Raw genomic sequence first — 16,845 nt, forward strand, 5'->3', positions numbered from 1 at the left:
CGCCTCTTTTATCACATGTTCCAAGGAACAGTTCTTCTCCAGTGTTGAAAACAGCATGATGGGATTGATGTCTTCTCGTTTCGGTCAGACCAATGATGTCGTACTTGATCTTTCGTGCTTGTACCATAAGGTCTTCAATGGATGCAGCGGATGCCAGCATACGAGCATTAAAAGTACAGACAATCATTTTTGTTTTTCTGCGTTTTGGCAGCCTATGTCTGCCTTGGTGTTTTATCAGCCTCTCCTTCCATATCCTTCTCGACTCTGCATATTCAGGGTTAGGGAAATGAGATCCATTTATTACTGGATTTGGCATATCAATTTGGTCTATTTGGCATAGACCACGGATAGCTTGCCAGGCTCTGCCGAGACAGATAAACCTTTTAAAAAAAGAAGTGCTACCTCAGACAAACAAGCAATCAGGAAGAGAATTCTGAGATGCAGAACTTTAACCTGGGATATCAAGGTATCACCAAAACCACACCTTGCCACCAGCTAGGACTGAAATTCCAGCGTCCTCTCAAACCTACCCTGGCACAGGGTCCCAAACTGCCACCTAGGTTTGCACTACTGTGACAACCTGATTGCTGATACTGGTGACTTTGGAGTGCTGACAGCTGCTCAGGCCTCTTGAACTTGGTACACAGGTGTCCTTGAATAATGACCATCTTGAAATCCTGGGCACTGCCCAGGTACATTCCCAGGAACCCTTAAGCACCATACATAACAAGGATATGGAGGAATTTACATACCAAGAGATCAAGATGACAGCCTATAAAAGAACTAATACAAGAGAGCTATGCAAGCTCCCTCACAAAACTACAAAGCAATAGTTTAAAGATGATCACTGAAATAAAGAGATCAAAGGAAGAGAATTCAATAAAGAAAATATGAAAAAGTTTGAAAAAAAGAGAAACCCAACAGAGTGGAGGAATAGAGGTTTCAACAGAAGAATATGAGTCGCTAAAATCAAATCAGAACTTCTAGTTGCTAAAAGTCCCTGGCTACAAATTAGGTATATGGTGCAGTGATAACACAAGGCCCATTTAATGAGCATGACACTATGAAAACACCATACAAAGATGGAGATGAGGTGTGGGGACACAGTTCCTTTAAGTCCTAGTTTCAGATTGTCTTTGAAAACCTTTATAGAATCACACTAAAAAGGCACGAAAGCAAAAGCAAGGACCAATACAAACATGTCAGAAATCTAGTAATGTGGATTTAAGACATTTTTTTTATATTTTTGGTGGTGGAAGTAGTGCTAATATTAGGAAAAGATGGAAATATGAATATTGCTATTATCAAGTATGTCTTGCCAAAATTGAAATATGAACCTTTTGACTGCATTACTAATTTTCTTTCTGAATGACTTAATTTTCTTTGGGTCATAAATGACACTAAAGGTGCAGATTGATAATGAGTGTTTATTGGATAGAGATCTCTTTATTTATTGAATAAATAACAAACAGTGTGACTTAAAAAATTAAAAAATAGAGTCAAAGGGGGTATGGTGCCGCCAGCAGGTCAATCTGTACCTGTGAGGCAAGTGCATCAGCAGCATGCTGGCGCCTTCAGACTTCCAGATACCCCCAAATTGCTGCTGTGCCTTTGGTCAGACCCCCAAAACTTGGGGCAAAGTTTACCAAGAAAGTAAATGGCCAAAAATTAGGTATGTGGGAGACACACCCACAAACCACCTACGGCTCAGCAATATAATTGGAGGCATGGCCTCTCTGGTTCCTGATTGAACTGCTTAATGGCCATGATCCCAGAGACTCAGAAACAAATCTCGAAACCCAGTGGATTTTGGCAGAAATGCTTCCGGTCCCTGCAGTAGGTTACGGGTGCTGGGCCAACCCAGGTGGGAATACGTTTTGTGCCTTGGCCTCCTCCCTCTGGCGGTCCGGTGGCCGCCATCCTCCAGAGGCCACTGGACAGTCAGGATTGGACCCACAGTGAAGAGACATGCAGGGCCTCATGGGATGGGGGTGGAGCCGGTCCTTTCCTCCCCGTCCCAACGAGACCCCAAGTCATAGCCCACAAATAGCCTCTCTGGCTCCTGATCAAGCTGCTTAACGGCCATGATCCCAGAGACTCAAAAACAAATCTCGAAACCCTGCGGCTTTTGGCAGAAATGCATCCGGACCCTGCAGTAGGTTACTGTTGCCAGGCCTCCCCAGGGGGGAAAGGGTGCTGTCCCTCCGCCTGCTCCCCCTTGGTGGCTCGGTGGCCGCCATCCTACAGAGGCCATTGGACAGTCAGGTTTGGGCCCGCAGTGACGAGACATGTTGGGCCTCACGGAATGGAGGTGGAGCCGTTCCTTTCCTCCCCACCCCAACGAGACCCCAAGTCACTGAGAAAGGTGTTTGTATATGACAGACCTATGATGGATCCCTGGCATCCCTTAAGGTCCCCAAAGTAACTAAGTTACTCCTAAGAACCAGGAATAACCCTGTGCATTGCCAGGTATGGCTTCCAAATTTAAAAAAAAAAATCAGATTTCTCAACAGAAACTTTTCAGGCGTGACAGGATGTATATTAAGTGCTGATTGGAAAAGTCCTCCAATCAAGAATACTTTACTAGGTTATCACTCAGATTTGAAGGAGGAATAAAGAGCTTTCACACTTGATCTTAGCCAAAAGGCCAAAAAGTGACTGGAGGAATAAAGAGTTTTCAGACAAACAACAGCTAAAGGAGTTTTTTTGCCATTGAACTGGCCCTCCAAAGTAACATTTCAATGATTTGAATAAAAGATAAAGAAACACCACTTAGAGGGCTAGAGCAATAGCACAGTGGGGAGGGCGTTTGCCTTGCAAGCGGCGGACCTGGGCTCGATTCTCAGCATCCCATATGGTCCCCCGAGCACCGCCAGGAGTAATTCCTGAGTGCAAAGCCAGGAGTAACCCCTGTGCATTGCCAGGTGTGACCCAAAAAGCAAAAAAGAAAGAAAGAAACACCACTTGAAGTCTTAAGATATACCTAAAAAATTTTAAAATGTGGGAGAAAACTGAGTAAAAATAGGAATTTAATTTTCAAGTTTATTGATTTTTCCCCACTGGTTATTTCCATTCTGTTAAATCTAGAAAATTTTTAATTTCAGATAGCATATTTTTCAGTTCTAAGTCTTATATATGGTTCTTTTAAAATGATCTTCAGTTCAGATTTCATATGTTTATTATTAGCACATTCCCATTCTATCACAGACTGTAGTTAGAAGTTTGGTATTATTTTGTTCAATTCAACATTTGTTTCAAAACAGGATTTACCGATACTAATTTTCTTTCCTTCTGTTGAATAATTTTGGATTATATCCCAAATAGTTTATATACTTTGAATCTGAATTCTATTTTCATTCTATTTTTAAGCTGCTTATTGTTTCATTTGGATCCACACTGCAAAGTCTATCTTTTGGGAAGTAGCCCAAATTTCTGTACGTTTTCTCTGGGCAGGGTGTTGCAGAGAGTAGTGCTTGGGAGACTCTAATAAAGGTGCAGGGGAGCCATGTGACACCAGCAATTCCTCTTGGGACTCCTACATGGAAAGCGTGCATTCGAATCCTTTGAATTTCCAAGCTACTGCCCAGTTCTTTTATCCAAATCCGAGATGCTTTATTCTGACTTGTGTAATTTACAGATCAGTAAGATATATTGGCATAATTTTCATTGGGGGAAGGGTTGTCCTTCAGTCACACCTAGCAGTGCTTATGGACTACTTTTGGCTTTGTACTTGGTCCCGACAGTCCCAGTGACATTTGATGTGTGGGCTCAATCCTGGGCCACGTATGAAATATGTGCTCAGCCTGTTGAGTTCTCTAGTCCAAAGCACAGTTTAGATAGGAAATTTGTTATAACTTTCACACCACCCTTGCTTCCAAATTCTCTAATTACCAAAGTACTGAACTTTACAGTTACTCTAATTTCATTCTCTTCTGATTTTCAAAGGACCTACAGATGTCAAGTTTTCCACTCTTTCGTTAGACACTCCATGTGCCAGATGCATCTTGCTCAGGCAGAAACCACAAAATGGAAAGCCAAAAATATACTCCTTTCTGTTTCACATCCTTCCAATATGTGCTGTCAACTCTGTGTACTCCAATAACTTCAGATTGGTTAAAGCTTTTGGTTTTTGTTTTCTTCCATTTTTAGTTGTTCTGCAAAGGCACTAAAGCAATAAACTTACTTCACAATAGAAATGTTGTTAAATTAAAATACGAATCTCTTACAATAATGCATAAGGACTATCACAATCTGACTCCTATAGAGCTCCCATATCATATCTTGCTCCATTCTCCATTTGCTCAAACTCACTAACCACACTGGCCTTCCATAAATATTAAAGTTAGTTTTCCTTAGGATCCTTTTGCTTATTTTTTTGCCAGTTATTTCTGATCCCAACTATTCACTTACATATATCTATTTTCCTTAAATTCTCATTTTATATATTAAAAAATGAATTAAATTCTTAATTCATAACAATTTACTTTATATCTATTTTTATTTATAAAATGGCTTTCTATTTATAGCTATTGATATCAACTTATAGGGAACAATTACCTTCACAAATTCCATAGCAAAGAATTTTTTGTATTCCATCTCCATAAAAAAACTGCTGAAGATCAATTCATGAAGGATCTTACGTGCACCTACAAAAAAAGAGATTATTTTTGTGGGGATGTGGAAGGGGAAAAAAAGATGAGAAGTGGTAGAATATTGTAAAAATATTTCACATATAATAGACCTCAAGTCTCATATGTGAGTAACATTTATCACATTAGGCTACTTTGGTTATTATTTTTTCTTCACTTTTGGGGCACAGTTGATGATTCTTAGGGCTTACTCCTGGCTCTGGCTCTATGCTCAGGGATCACCTCTGGCAGTACATGGTGCTAGGGATTGACTGGTATTACCAGCAGCAGCTACATGCAAGGCAATTGCCTTAAAACCTTATATTATCTCTTCAGTCCCTACTATTTTGGGTATAGGACCACACCAAGCTTTCCAGGCCCCTACATTATTTTAATAGCTAGAATTAAAAATGCAAGCATATATTCCCTTTCCTTTTTCTATACCTTTCCGGACATTTTAGTTTTTAGCTGGTTTTTTCATTTGTTTGTTTGTTTGTTCCTAAATAAAGGAAAGGAGGCTTGGACTATACCCAGGAGTGCTCAGGGCTTATTCTTGGCTCCATGATCAGGGATCACTCCTGGTGATGCTCAGAAGACCATATTCAGTGCCAGAGACCAAACCAGGGTTGGCTGCTTAATCTCTGCCTTAACCTCTCTGTCCCCTTACCACTTTATTTAACCTCATAATTCCTCCCCCATTCATATTTTTACATTCAATTTCACCAAAACTGGCTCATATTCTGCATCTTCTTTTCTCTATCCCATTTAGTCTTCCTCTCACTCTTACAATTTTAATTTAGACTTTAAGTGAAAATTAGCAGTTTAATTATAACAATACTCTATAGCACAGCAGCACTATCCTCCCATTGTTCATCAATTTGCTCGAGCGGGCACCAGTAACATCTTCATTGTGAGACTTGATACTGTTTTTGGCATATTGAATATGCCATGGGGAGCTTGCCAGGCTCTGCCGTGCAGGCAGGACATTCTCAGTAACTTGCTAAGATGAGAGGGGCGGAGAAATCGAACTCGGGTCGGCCGAATGCAAGGCAAACACCCTACCCACTGTGCTATCACTCCAGCCCAGTAATACTCTATGAACATAAATACATATTCTTTATTGGCCCTAATTAGATGAAAAGGCACAAAAACTAGAAGGAATATCCCTGAATTTTAACACAGAAAAATCTGTATTTCTTGGTTAACCCTACTTAAAAGTGTATCTTATCAACTAAGATGACTGATTGAATAAACAAGAGATTATAGCTTCACTTAAGATTATATTCATCCTTTGCTGCATCGCACATAGCTGAAGCAAAGATCTACTTACCTTTATACAGTTTTGCATCCCAAAGCATTAACCTGCTTATGAGACAGGGATTCTCTGAGCCAGGTTCTTCTCTAAGGCACGCTTGGCAAAAGATCTGTCTAAAGTCACCTACAAACAAAAGTCACATAATCTTATTCTCTCTCTCAAAACATTTTTCCTATAAAATATGGACACACAAACCTTAATTCTCCCATTCTTGATGTCAAGAACAATTCTATTTACATCATAGAATCAAGAGACAATAAAATATTTATAGATAGAAATGCAATCCTGAAAATTAATCCAAAATCATCCATTTGAAAGAAAAGCTTATTGTACACTTTTAAGAAAACTAAATATTTTGTGACAACTTAAAAAAACGAACAACAGTATTTTATTACAAAAAAGAAAAACAGGCTCTATGCTTACTTGAATAGCTCATAATTTTGTTCATCCAGGAACCAAGACGCAGAGCAAATTTCTGATGTGCCATAACCTCAGAGTGTAATACTTCTACATGTAATGGATGTTGAGAGACATTTTCTGAATGACTCTACAGAATGAAAAGAATATTTTTAAATACTTAAAAAAATACTTTAAAAACTTTTGAATATTTTAAATTATTTTTAAAATTATTTTTAAATGTAATACTTTTAAAGGTATTTAAAATATTTAAAAGTACAAATATTATGAGTTTAAGATTTTTTTAAAATACAAGTCTACTCTTAGATAAAGGAAAGAACACTTGTAATTCTAAATCTCTGGGTTTAGCTAAAAGTCCCAGTAATATCTTTATTTAGGATGTAAAATCATTTCAACAATAATTGTTCTACTTAGGTTTTTGGAATGTGTGTTCCACTTTAAATTCTCTTTTGCCCCTAATTTACAGAAATACCTTTATATCTTCCTTAGCTTCATGGCAAGCAGCAAAAGCACCCGCTTTAACAGCTCGACGACCCTAATTACAGAGATGAGAATTAAGTAGCAGAATGTCAATTTCAATAAGTATAGAACCTGAAGATCTAATAAGTTCTTGATTATTTACAAACCAATGGCTGACTATCTAAATGTTATAAGATAAATCGTATCTAAAAAAAAAAATAAGTGTTAAACACCTTTATGAAATCAGAAATTTTAATAACACTAGTAGAAAATGTCTCTACTTTTAAGATGCTGGATTTTCTGCTTAGTAAGAATATTGAACTTACTGTGGTGTGCTTAATTTCTATCAGACAACAGGACTCAGATGTAATAAATTCCTATAATATGTTTTAAATACTTTTTCATGGATGAACTTAAAATCATTTATATGTGTTCTGCAACACACCGTGGTCTACTGCTGAGTTTAACTATAATTAAGGTTTGTATTGACTTCTGCGTCTTAAAACTCCTACATTAAGTCCTAATGTTGTTGTGCTATTTGACTACAATACACTACACTCAAGGGCATGGATTAGGTTAATATTTCTATTATACAAGCAAGGAGCATATTTTATTAAATGTTTAATAAAAGCTGAGCCAAGAATCAGTATTATTCTAAAACTGGTTTTTAATGTTAAAAACTTAGATGGAAATTAATGTTTCATAATCTATGTATTAATTCATAAGTACAGAAACAAACAGTATTTGACCTGACTCCAAATACTCCATGCCGAATATATCTAGTAAGTTTCCAATTATTTAGAATAAAAGAATATTATAATTATCTAAAACTATGATACACACAAAGAAAAATCCAATTTTAACCAATCTAACCTAGGACATAAGGAATAAATAAAGCAGAGTTTCACCCAGCAAAATAATGCAAAACCTGTTTCATCACCTGACTTCCAGGAAGACAATGCAAGACAGCAGTATAAATTCAAACAAAGTTCACAAACCTCTTTGTCTATGGCAGTGGTGTGTAGCTGGGCCTCTGCGAGCTCACAGTCAAGAGCTCTTTGTAGACTGTATATGACATGGTCATATGAGTGGTGTTCATCATTGAAAAGGACACAATAGTATCTTTCATTTTTCTCCCTATTTTATTTTTAAAAGAAGATATATATTAGATACGGCAGCAAATGAAGAGTATGAGGGACAGACTAAATATCTGCATTGAAACAGCTCCAGATAAGTTTCCTACATACAGAAAAGAATGGTAATAATATAGATAGAGGAAATGGTTTTAACTAGTACATTTCTGCCAGAGATTTTTTCAAAAGATTGATCAATGTTAAATATTTTTCATATTTTCTTCCCAGTTTTTCTTACTACTTTCAGAAGTAAACTATTACTCTTAATTTAGTGGCTTTTTGGAAGCTCTTGGGGGCCAAAGAGATTGCTCAAAGATCTGGAGTGCAAACCGGTATGCTTGGGGTCCAAGATCAACTCCTAGCACACCATGGCCTGCCCATTACAACCAAGTGTGGGGTAAACTGGTAGTGACTAGCACGTCCAAGGTATGCAGCACAGCATCAACAGCAGAACATCCCAGCAATCAACGGTGGGCTGAATATAGCCAGGAGTGGCTCCTAAGTCCCTTAGATTTTATTTTATTTTATTTATTTATAATTTTTTTTGCTTTCTCGGGTCACACCTGGTGATGCACAGGGGTTACTCCTGGCTCATGCACTCAGGAATTACTCCTGGCGGTGCTCAGGGGACCATATGGGATGCTGGGAATCGAACCCGGGTCGGCCGCGTGCAAGGCAAATGCCCTACCCACTGTACTATCACTCCAGCCCCATTCCCCTAGATTTTATACCCATGAGAATGGCCTCTATCACAAAGGCCAGAAACAGGTATCCGCAGGAGTAGAGAGAAAGCAGATCCATCATTTACCTCATTTCATTCATTGACAGGAATGTAAATCGATCCATTCCCCAAGGAAAACCATATGGAAGTTTCTCTAAAAATTAAAAATATAACTGCTATACGACCCAGCTATTCTATTCTTAGTTATCTATCCAAAGAACACAAAGACATTAATTCAAAAAGGTATTTGTACACATGTCCATGCAGTACTATTTACAATAGCCAAGATCTGGAAACAACCCAAGTTCTCAGTGGGAGGTAAGTAAATAATAAAGATGTGGTCTACATATAGAATGGAACACTACTCAGTCATTAGAAAAATTTAAATTTTTCCTTTTGCTACAACATAAATGGAACTGGAGGAAGTCATGCTAAGTAAGTCTGAAGGAGAAAGACAAATATCAAGTGATCTCACTTATATGTGACATATTAAAAAACAATGTTCACATAAAATATCCTTAGACCAACCACAGAACTGAAGTTATCAAGAATGGGGGAAAAGGAGAGACTGAAATCTACAGCAGCAAGGATATTGGCATTTGATGGATATGCTTTGAGGGCTATAGCTATAGAATAGTGGCCAGGCATTTGCCTTGCATATGGACAACCCAGGTTTAATTTGTGGCACACCCTATAGTCTCCCAAACCCTACCAAGAGTGATCCCTGAACAGAGTCAAAGGTAAGCTCTGACACCTCTGGGTATGGTCATTTCATATTAAAAAAACATTTAGAAATATTCGTGAGATAATTCTCTGCAAAGTTTTAATCACGAAAATAATGGAAAATAAAAATAAAACCTTGAAAAAAGAAAAAATAAAGACTAGAAACACAAACTTATTTTGAAGGATAAATAGCGACTGCTAAAACTTCTCCCTTTTGAAGTTTCCCCCACCTTATCTGGAGTTCAGGAGGTAGTTCTTTTTCCTCTTCCCAGATAGTCATTTCTACAATGTATTTTATCACTGAAGGAAATATTTTCCTAGCTTGAACAATTACTGCTTCATTCAGAGGACAACGTAAATTCTGTAAGAATAGAAAGCATAATACCAACAATGTTTACAAATATATTGATGAAGAAATAATCTTATTAACTTATAATTATTTTAATAAATTTATTATATTATACATATCCAGAAATAAATTCAAGTTGTAGTCAAGAAGGTCGCTATTCATATCATAACTTATCTTTATGTGGCAAAGCTGATGCTACAGACAGAAAGAAAAAGAGGTAAAATTCTGGAGTCCCTCTATTTTGTGGGGGAGAAGAGGTTTGGGGCCCAGCTTGTGCTCAGAGCTTACTCCTGACTCTGTGCTCAGACTCCGACTCAGACTGAGCTCGGACCATAATTCTGGGGTACTGAGGATCAAACTTGAGTTTGCTATATTAAGGCAAGTGTCTTACTTACAATTCTATCTCTCTAACCCAGAGTCTTTCTGTTAGTGATGTTCTTCTTTAAGAACTTTGTTTTTGGTCAGAGAGATATTAGAGATTAAGGCACTGCCTATCAAGCTGCTGATATAGGTTTGATGATGAACACTGCCAGGAGTTAACCCTAATTACTACCCTCGCCACAAAAAAAAATGTATATATATATAATAGGCCATTGCCTTCATAAGTAGTTTAATTATGATGATAGTAGAGAACAACTGATTGTTCCCTATAGAGGTAAAAAATTTTATTCATAATTTATTTCAATTGACTCATAATCACTCTGTAAGAAAGGCAGGGAATTAATGACATTGAAAGGATAAGAAAGTCATTCACAGTCAAAAGCCTACAAAAATCAGACTAAAATCTGCATCTATTGAATTGCCACAAAAACCAATGTTCTTTTCATTATACCTACCAACTCCTGAATAAAAGGCTATTCAAACAAATCAGCTAAAAAAGTGCATCTAAGTCCTCTATATCAAAAGCAAACAGAAAATGCAAATCAAAAAGTCACAATGGCAAATCAAAATCTCCTTACATCACCTAGGGTAACTATCATCAAAAAAGGAGGTAGTAATAATTATTGGCCAGAATATAGAGAAATATAAGCCCTTATACATTACTGGCAAAGCTCTAAAAACAGGAAAGTCAACTCAAAATTTTCTTGACAGTTACTCTAAAGATAAACCAGGCAGGAATGTAGTTTAGTGACAGAACGCATGCCTCACAAATGTGAGGCCCTTGGTGTTCTCTCTCTCTCTCTCTCTCTCTCTCTCTCTCTCTCTCACACACACACACACACACACACACAATCTCACAAACAAGTATGTGTGCATGCATACATGCACATATGCACACACACATAGTCATAGTTTTCATATGGTCTAAAAGTCTTATAGTTTTAGCTCTTAAACTCAGGTCTCTAAACCATTTAAGGTATTTTTCTTTGTATGGTATGAGGTAGGATTCCAAATTAATTCTTTGTATGCGAATATCCAGTTGTCCTGAAAGAAATTAGTAGAAGACTTCTTTCCCTAGTGAAAGCTTTGTTAACACTTGTTGAAAAAGAAGCAACCACAGACACACAAATTTATTTCTGTGCTCTCAAATATATTTCATTAATCTATGTTTTCCATTATGCCAGTATCACACTTAAAAAAATCTTTATTGAGGCATTGTGATTCATAACACTGTTAATGGTAGTTTCACGCCTATATCATTTAAATAACACATCCACCAACAGGGTACCCACTTCCCTCCATCAAGGTCCCAATTGTCCCATCTATTTTCCATAGTTGGCCATTGCATTTGTTTTCATATCGTGGCTATCATACTAAGTTCTGCAATAAACATAGGTTCACATTATGATCTTTCAAATTAATGTTTTTGATTTGGGGGTACGTGCCAATAAGTGATATCACTGGGTCATATGGGAGTTCTCTTCCTATTTTTTAAGCAATGTCCATATTGCTTCCCATAAAGGTAGAACCAAATAACATTCCCATCAACAGTGAACAAGGGTTCTTTACTCATCATAACCCCACCAATACTGGCTAGTTCCAAACTTTTTGATATATGCCATTCTTACTGATATGAAATGGTATCTCGTTGTTTTACTTTACATTTCCCTGACTATAAATAATGATGAGTACTTTTCATGTCTATTGACCATTAACATGTCTTCTTTGGGGAAGCATGTTCATCTCATTTTCAGAAGGAGCTTTTGCTGGATTTTTTGTTATCAAGTTTTGTGCATGCTTTATAGGTCTTGGATATCAGCCTTTTATTTGAGGTATTTTGTGCAAATATTTTGTGACAAATGACCTGGCACCCAAGCTGCACAGGAGGAAGAGAGTGGCTTGGAACGCCTTCAAGAACGTCGAAGAAATAGCTAAGAGGACGAAGAACCTCCGGCTCCGGGCACATCTCTTTGATTCCACTGTTCTTCCTGCATTAACATATGCCTCAGAGACCTGGGCCCTACGCAAACAAGATGAGAACGCTATTCAGGTCTCCCAAAGAAGAATAGAAAGAGCTATGCTTGGAATATCACGTTTCACTCAAATGAGAGAATGAATCCGGAGTTCTGACATCCGTCGACGATCAAGGATCAGGGACGCTGTCTCATTTGCCAAGGTGTCGAAAATCAGATGGGCTGGTCACGTAATGAGATTTAAAGACGACCACTGGACTAGAGCTGTTACTGACTGGATTCCACGGAATGTCACAAGACCGCGTGGCTGCCCACCTACCAGATGGTCAGACTTCTTCGTCAAGATCATGAACGATCGGTTTGAGGCCCTTCATGTTCCCGGAGCGAACAGATGCCATTGGGCTACACTAGCACGCGACCGGGACAAATGGAGACGTTACTGGCGCCCACTCGAGCAAATCGACGACTAACGGGAAGTTAAGTGATTAAGTGAAGTGAAGTGCAAATATGTCTCCTGTTCAGTAAGATAGCTTTTTATTTGAGTTCCTTTTGCTGTGCAAAAGCTTCTAAAATTGTTGTAGTTCCATTTGTTTATTTTTGTTTTTCTTGTCTTTGCCTCTGCAGTGATCTCATTTAAGGTAATTCTGAGTTCCATTTCTTGGAGATTTCTGCCTGTTTTCTTCAATGTATTTATTGGATTCTGGTTTAACTTCAAGGTCTTAAATTCATTTTGTATTTACTTTTGAAAATGGTGTAAAAATTTTCAATTTTTACATGTGACTATTCTATTCAGTTTCCCCAACACCATTTGTTGAAAAAATTTACTTTCCTCCACTTCATGAATTTAGCTTCTTTGTCACAGATTACCTGGCGCTAAATTTGGAGGTTTAACACAGGACTCTCATTTCTATTTCAATGATCTCTAAGTCTATCCTTATTCCAGTATAATGCAGTTTTGATTATTATAAATTTTTAGTACAATTCCAAGTTAGGAAACATAATCCCTCCCACCTTCTTTTCTTTTTTTTCTTAGTGCTGCTTTGGCTATTCAGGGAGTCTTATGGTTCTACACAAATTTTAGTAAAGTCTGCTCCAAGTCTTGATACTTTTGCTTTGTAGCAAGTTTGAAATAGCAAAGGATGTAAGTCTTTATTATTTTTTAAGGCTCTTAGGGTATTTTAGGTCCTTTGCAACTGCAGATTTAAAACAATTTTGGGGGTCGGGGGTAGGTTTGAGGCAAAACCCAGCAGTACTTTGTTCATGGTTCTATGCTTAGGAGTGACCCCTGGCAATGTAGTGCTGTAATTAATCAAGGTAAATCAAAGCCCACATCAAATTTGGGGGGCTATATTTTTTTTCTTTTTTAGGTCACACCTGGCGATGCATTGGGGTTTCCTGGCACATGCACTCAGGAGTTACTCCTGGCAGTGCTCGGGGAGACCATCTGGGATGCTGGGAATCGAACCCGGGTTGGCCGCATGCAACGCAAATGCCCTACCCGCCGTGCTACTGCTCCAGGCCCAGGTTATTTTTTTTTAACCATTTTTATTCAGGGATCAGGACTTAAAATATTGTTAATAACACTTTTCATGCTCACTTTCATGCCCACCACATGCCCACTTTCCCTCCACCAGTGTTCCAAGGGCCTCTCCCACATAAACTCAGTTCAATAGAAAAAATCTCCAGTTCAAATAACTCTGGCCAGTTGTTGTTCCCTTACTATGTTTCTTTATATCCCAAATATGAAAGAGACATTTTTTCCCTACCTTTTTGATTTATTGTGGATATGGTGAAACCTATACACATACCTTTCTAGGGAAATGGGTGCTCCCAAGTGGGCCCAAAAGCAATTCTTGGCCATCTGGGCCATTTGGATGAAAAGTCTGGGTCTGAGGATGTGGCACTGCCCTGACCCAAGGGTGCTGGGATAATGAGGGTCACCTCAGCTTGTGTTCAAGGTCAATTATATTTTCTTTTATAATTCACTGCATTTGATCTATCGTTTTACTCCTATTTACTCTTTAAGACTTATATACTATTTATTGTTAATTTAACAACTGACTGCTTTATAAAAAGTATTGAGATCAGGTTGAAAAGGTAATATAGCAGGGAAGGGACTTACTTGCCTTGCATACAGTCAACCCAGGTAAGATCCCTGGCACGGCATGTGTGTGAATCTAATATATACATAATATGTATATGTATATATACACATGTATATATTAGATATCTATGTATGTATGTATATGTGTATATATATATATATATATGTGGGCTGGAGCGATAGCACAGCAGTAGGGCGTTTACCTTGCACGCAGCCAACATGGCCGACCCGAGTTCGATTCTTCCGCCCCTCTCAGAGAGCCCGGCAAGCTACCTAGAGTATCTCGCCCGCACGGCAGAGCCTGGCAAGCTACCAGTAACGTACTCGATATGCCAAACACAGTAACAAGTCTCATGATGGAGACGTTACTGGGCCCGCTCGAGCAAATCGATGAACAACGGGAGGACCGTGATACCGGACCGTGATGTATATATGTATGTACATATGTACAGAGATATATAAACACAATACATGTTCTTACCTCTGTTGTAGTACCTACTCTTCCAGGTTCATGACTTAAACAAAACGGGCCAGTTTTCCAAGCCTCTGTGTCTCCACAATCACAAAATCCTCCTCCAGTAGAAGTATGCATCTGATAAAGTAAAAATGAATGTTCTGATTTATATTGCAATAAAAATAATGTTGAAAATGATTCAAATAATAAATGTTTCCAATACTTCAACTGCAATCACCTCTAATGTAATAGAAATAGGATAGAACAAACAATTTGATTAATTATTAACGATAAAAATCCTGAATATATACTCATTACAATGTGGGCCTTTAAAGTTGATGTTTTTAAATATAGGCATCCAATTACCTGCTTGTAAAATAGAAACAAAATACACTGAAATGGTTTGAATCCAAAATATAATTCATAATGTTTAAAATGAAAGTCTAAACAGGTCAGAGGAATAGTATAGGGGTTAAAGGACATGCCTTGCACACAGCCAACCTCATTTCAATCCTTCGTACCACATGGTCCCTGAACACCATCAGGAGTAATTCCTGAGTACAGAGCTGGGCGTAAGCCCTCAGCAATACCAGGTGTGGGGAAAAAGAAAAGGAAGGAAGGGGAAAAAAACTAGGAAACTAATAACATATAAAATGTAAATGCCAATTATGTCAAATGACAGCATAAATCAAGTAAAAACAAAACACATCATATAAAGTAAATCAAACTCTTGGGATCAAGAGCTCAATGGTCAACCACCTGCCCTACAAGCGTGATACCATGAGTTCAATCCCCCAGCACTATGCAACATGACAACTATCAGGGGCACTGCCATTTGTTATCACCAGCACTGCAACAAAGTGTACAAGCTCTGGCACATCATAACCAAAACTGTGCAATGCCCAGTGAGTGTCACAGCTGAGTGTGCAAGTGCCATAATCAAGTGTGGCATCTATGAATGCTACAAAGTGCACACAAGTATAACTAAAAGTAGGGGAGCCCCTTCACCCTTATCCAAAGCACCACAATTAAAAGTGTGAGCAAGCACAGCAACCAAATATGGGACCCTGGCAAGCACAAGTGCCCAGTGTATGTGATCCCTTAGTCATCACAACAACAAGAGAAAATTGAGGGGAGCAACAGGGAAAGTAGTTTGTTTTTGTTTTGGGACCACAATCTGGCAGAGTTCAGGGCTTATTCCTGGGTCTGTGTTCAAGGATCATTCTTGGTGGATCTTGGGGAACCATACACAGTGCTGGGGATAATCAGGAATTGACAGCATAAACTTAAAACTCTTAACCCTTGTATTTTATCAAATCTGGTAGACTCCTTTCATTTTTTGTAGTGCCAGGGACTGAACCCAGGTGCATATGAAGCATATATTTTATCACTGAGTTTTATCTCTGATTACAACAGGGAAATAAAAAAAAATGAAATCAAACATACACTAAACTTATACTCCAGAAAAGCTGTTTAATAACCTAGGTTATTAAAAAGCAATGAAAACATTTGCTCAAAGATTTACACTTTCGTATTTTATTGTAGTTTGAGCAGAGAGATAGTACAGGACTTAAGGCACTTGCCTCATACATGGCCAAATATGGTTTCTGGATACCCAGCATCAAATAGGGTCCACTGAGCACTGCGAGGATTAAGCACTAGGACTCTATCTCTGAGCAGAGAGTCAGGAGAGGGTCCTAAATACAGCCAGTATAAGCTAAAAACAACAAAAACTTTATAGTAGCTTTACTTAAAAGCTGAAAACAACACAAATGTTGGCTAGTGAATAGATAATAAACTGTGGTACAATCATACAACAGCACATTAATTACCAGTAAAAAATTGTGATATGTGGGATTATTCAAATTGAAACAAGCCAGACAAAAAATGCAAAATACTGATAAAAGTTTGGGGCCAGGCATGAGAATAAAATGAGCTCATATCCTTTAATGGATATGTTAGGTTAGCACAGAAACTCATGAAAATTATTTGGCAAAGTCTATCAATATTCTACTAGAATCAAGCCTGAAATCCTAAGTTTATCAATATTTTAAATAAGAATTCAGAACAGACTCAGAACTCAGTAGAGAAACTTCACCTCTAAGAGTCTAGCCTCAAACATTCTTGAATAGATATTTCTGCTATTAAAAATATATATATAGTAAACTATAAGTGTACATTCCAATAT

At 37.9% G+C, this 16,845-nt stretch overlaps 1 protein-coding gene across 1 annotated transcript in view; it reads right to left on the minus strand.

Moving 5' to 3' along the window:
• The window catches only part of UBR1 (ubiquitin protein ligase E3 component n-recognin 1), a 160,881-nt gene that overhangs the window by 108,306 nt on the left and 35,730 nt on the right, over positions 1-16,845 (minus strand). The window contains exons 4-10 of the mRNA XM_056133371.1: positions 14,685-14,795; positions 9,627-9,757; positions 7,818-7,956; positions 6,833-6,895; positions 6,367-6,490; positions 5,959-6,066; positions 4,558-4,646 (exon numbers count right to left, since the gene is read on the minus strand). Of these exons, the coding sequence (XP_055989346.1) occupies positions 4,558-4,646; positions 5,959-6,066; positions 6,367-6,490; positions 6,833-6,895; positions 7,818-7,956; positions 9,627-9,757; positions 14,685-14,795 (765 nt within the window). The remainder of the gene's footprint in view (positions 1-4,557; positions 4,647-5,958; positions 6,067-6,366; positions 6,491-6,832; positions 6,896-7,817; positions 7,957-9,626; positions 9,758-14,684; positions 14,796-16,845) is intronic.

This window comes from Sorex fumeus, unplaced genomic scaffold (genome assembly GCF_029834395.1).
Source record: "Sorex fumeus unplaced genomic scaffold, SorFum_2.1 ptg000098l, whole genome shotgun sequence".
Classification (NCBI taxonomy): Eukaryota; Metazoa; Chordata; class Mammalia; order Eulipotyphla; family Soricidae; genus Sorex; species Sorex fumeus.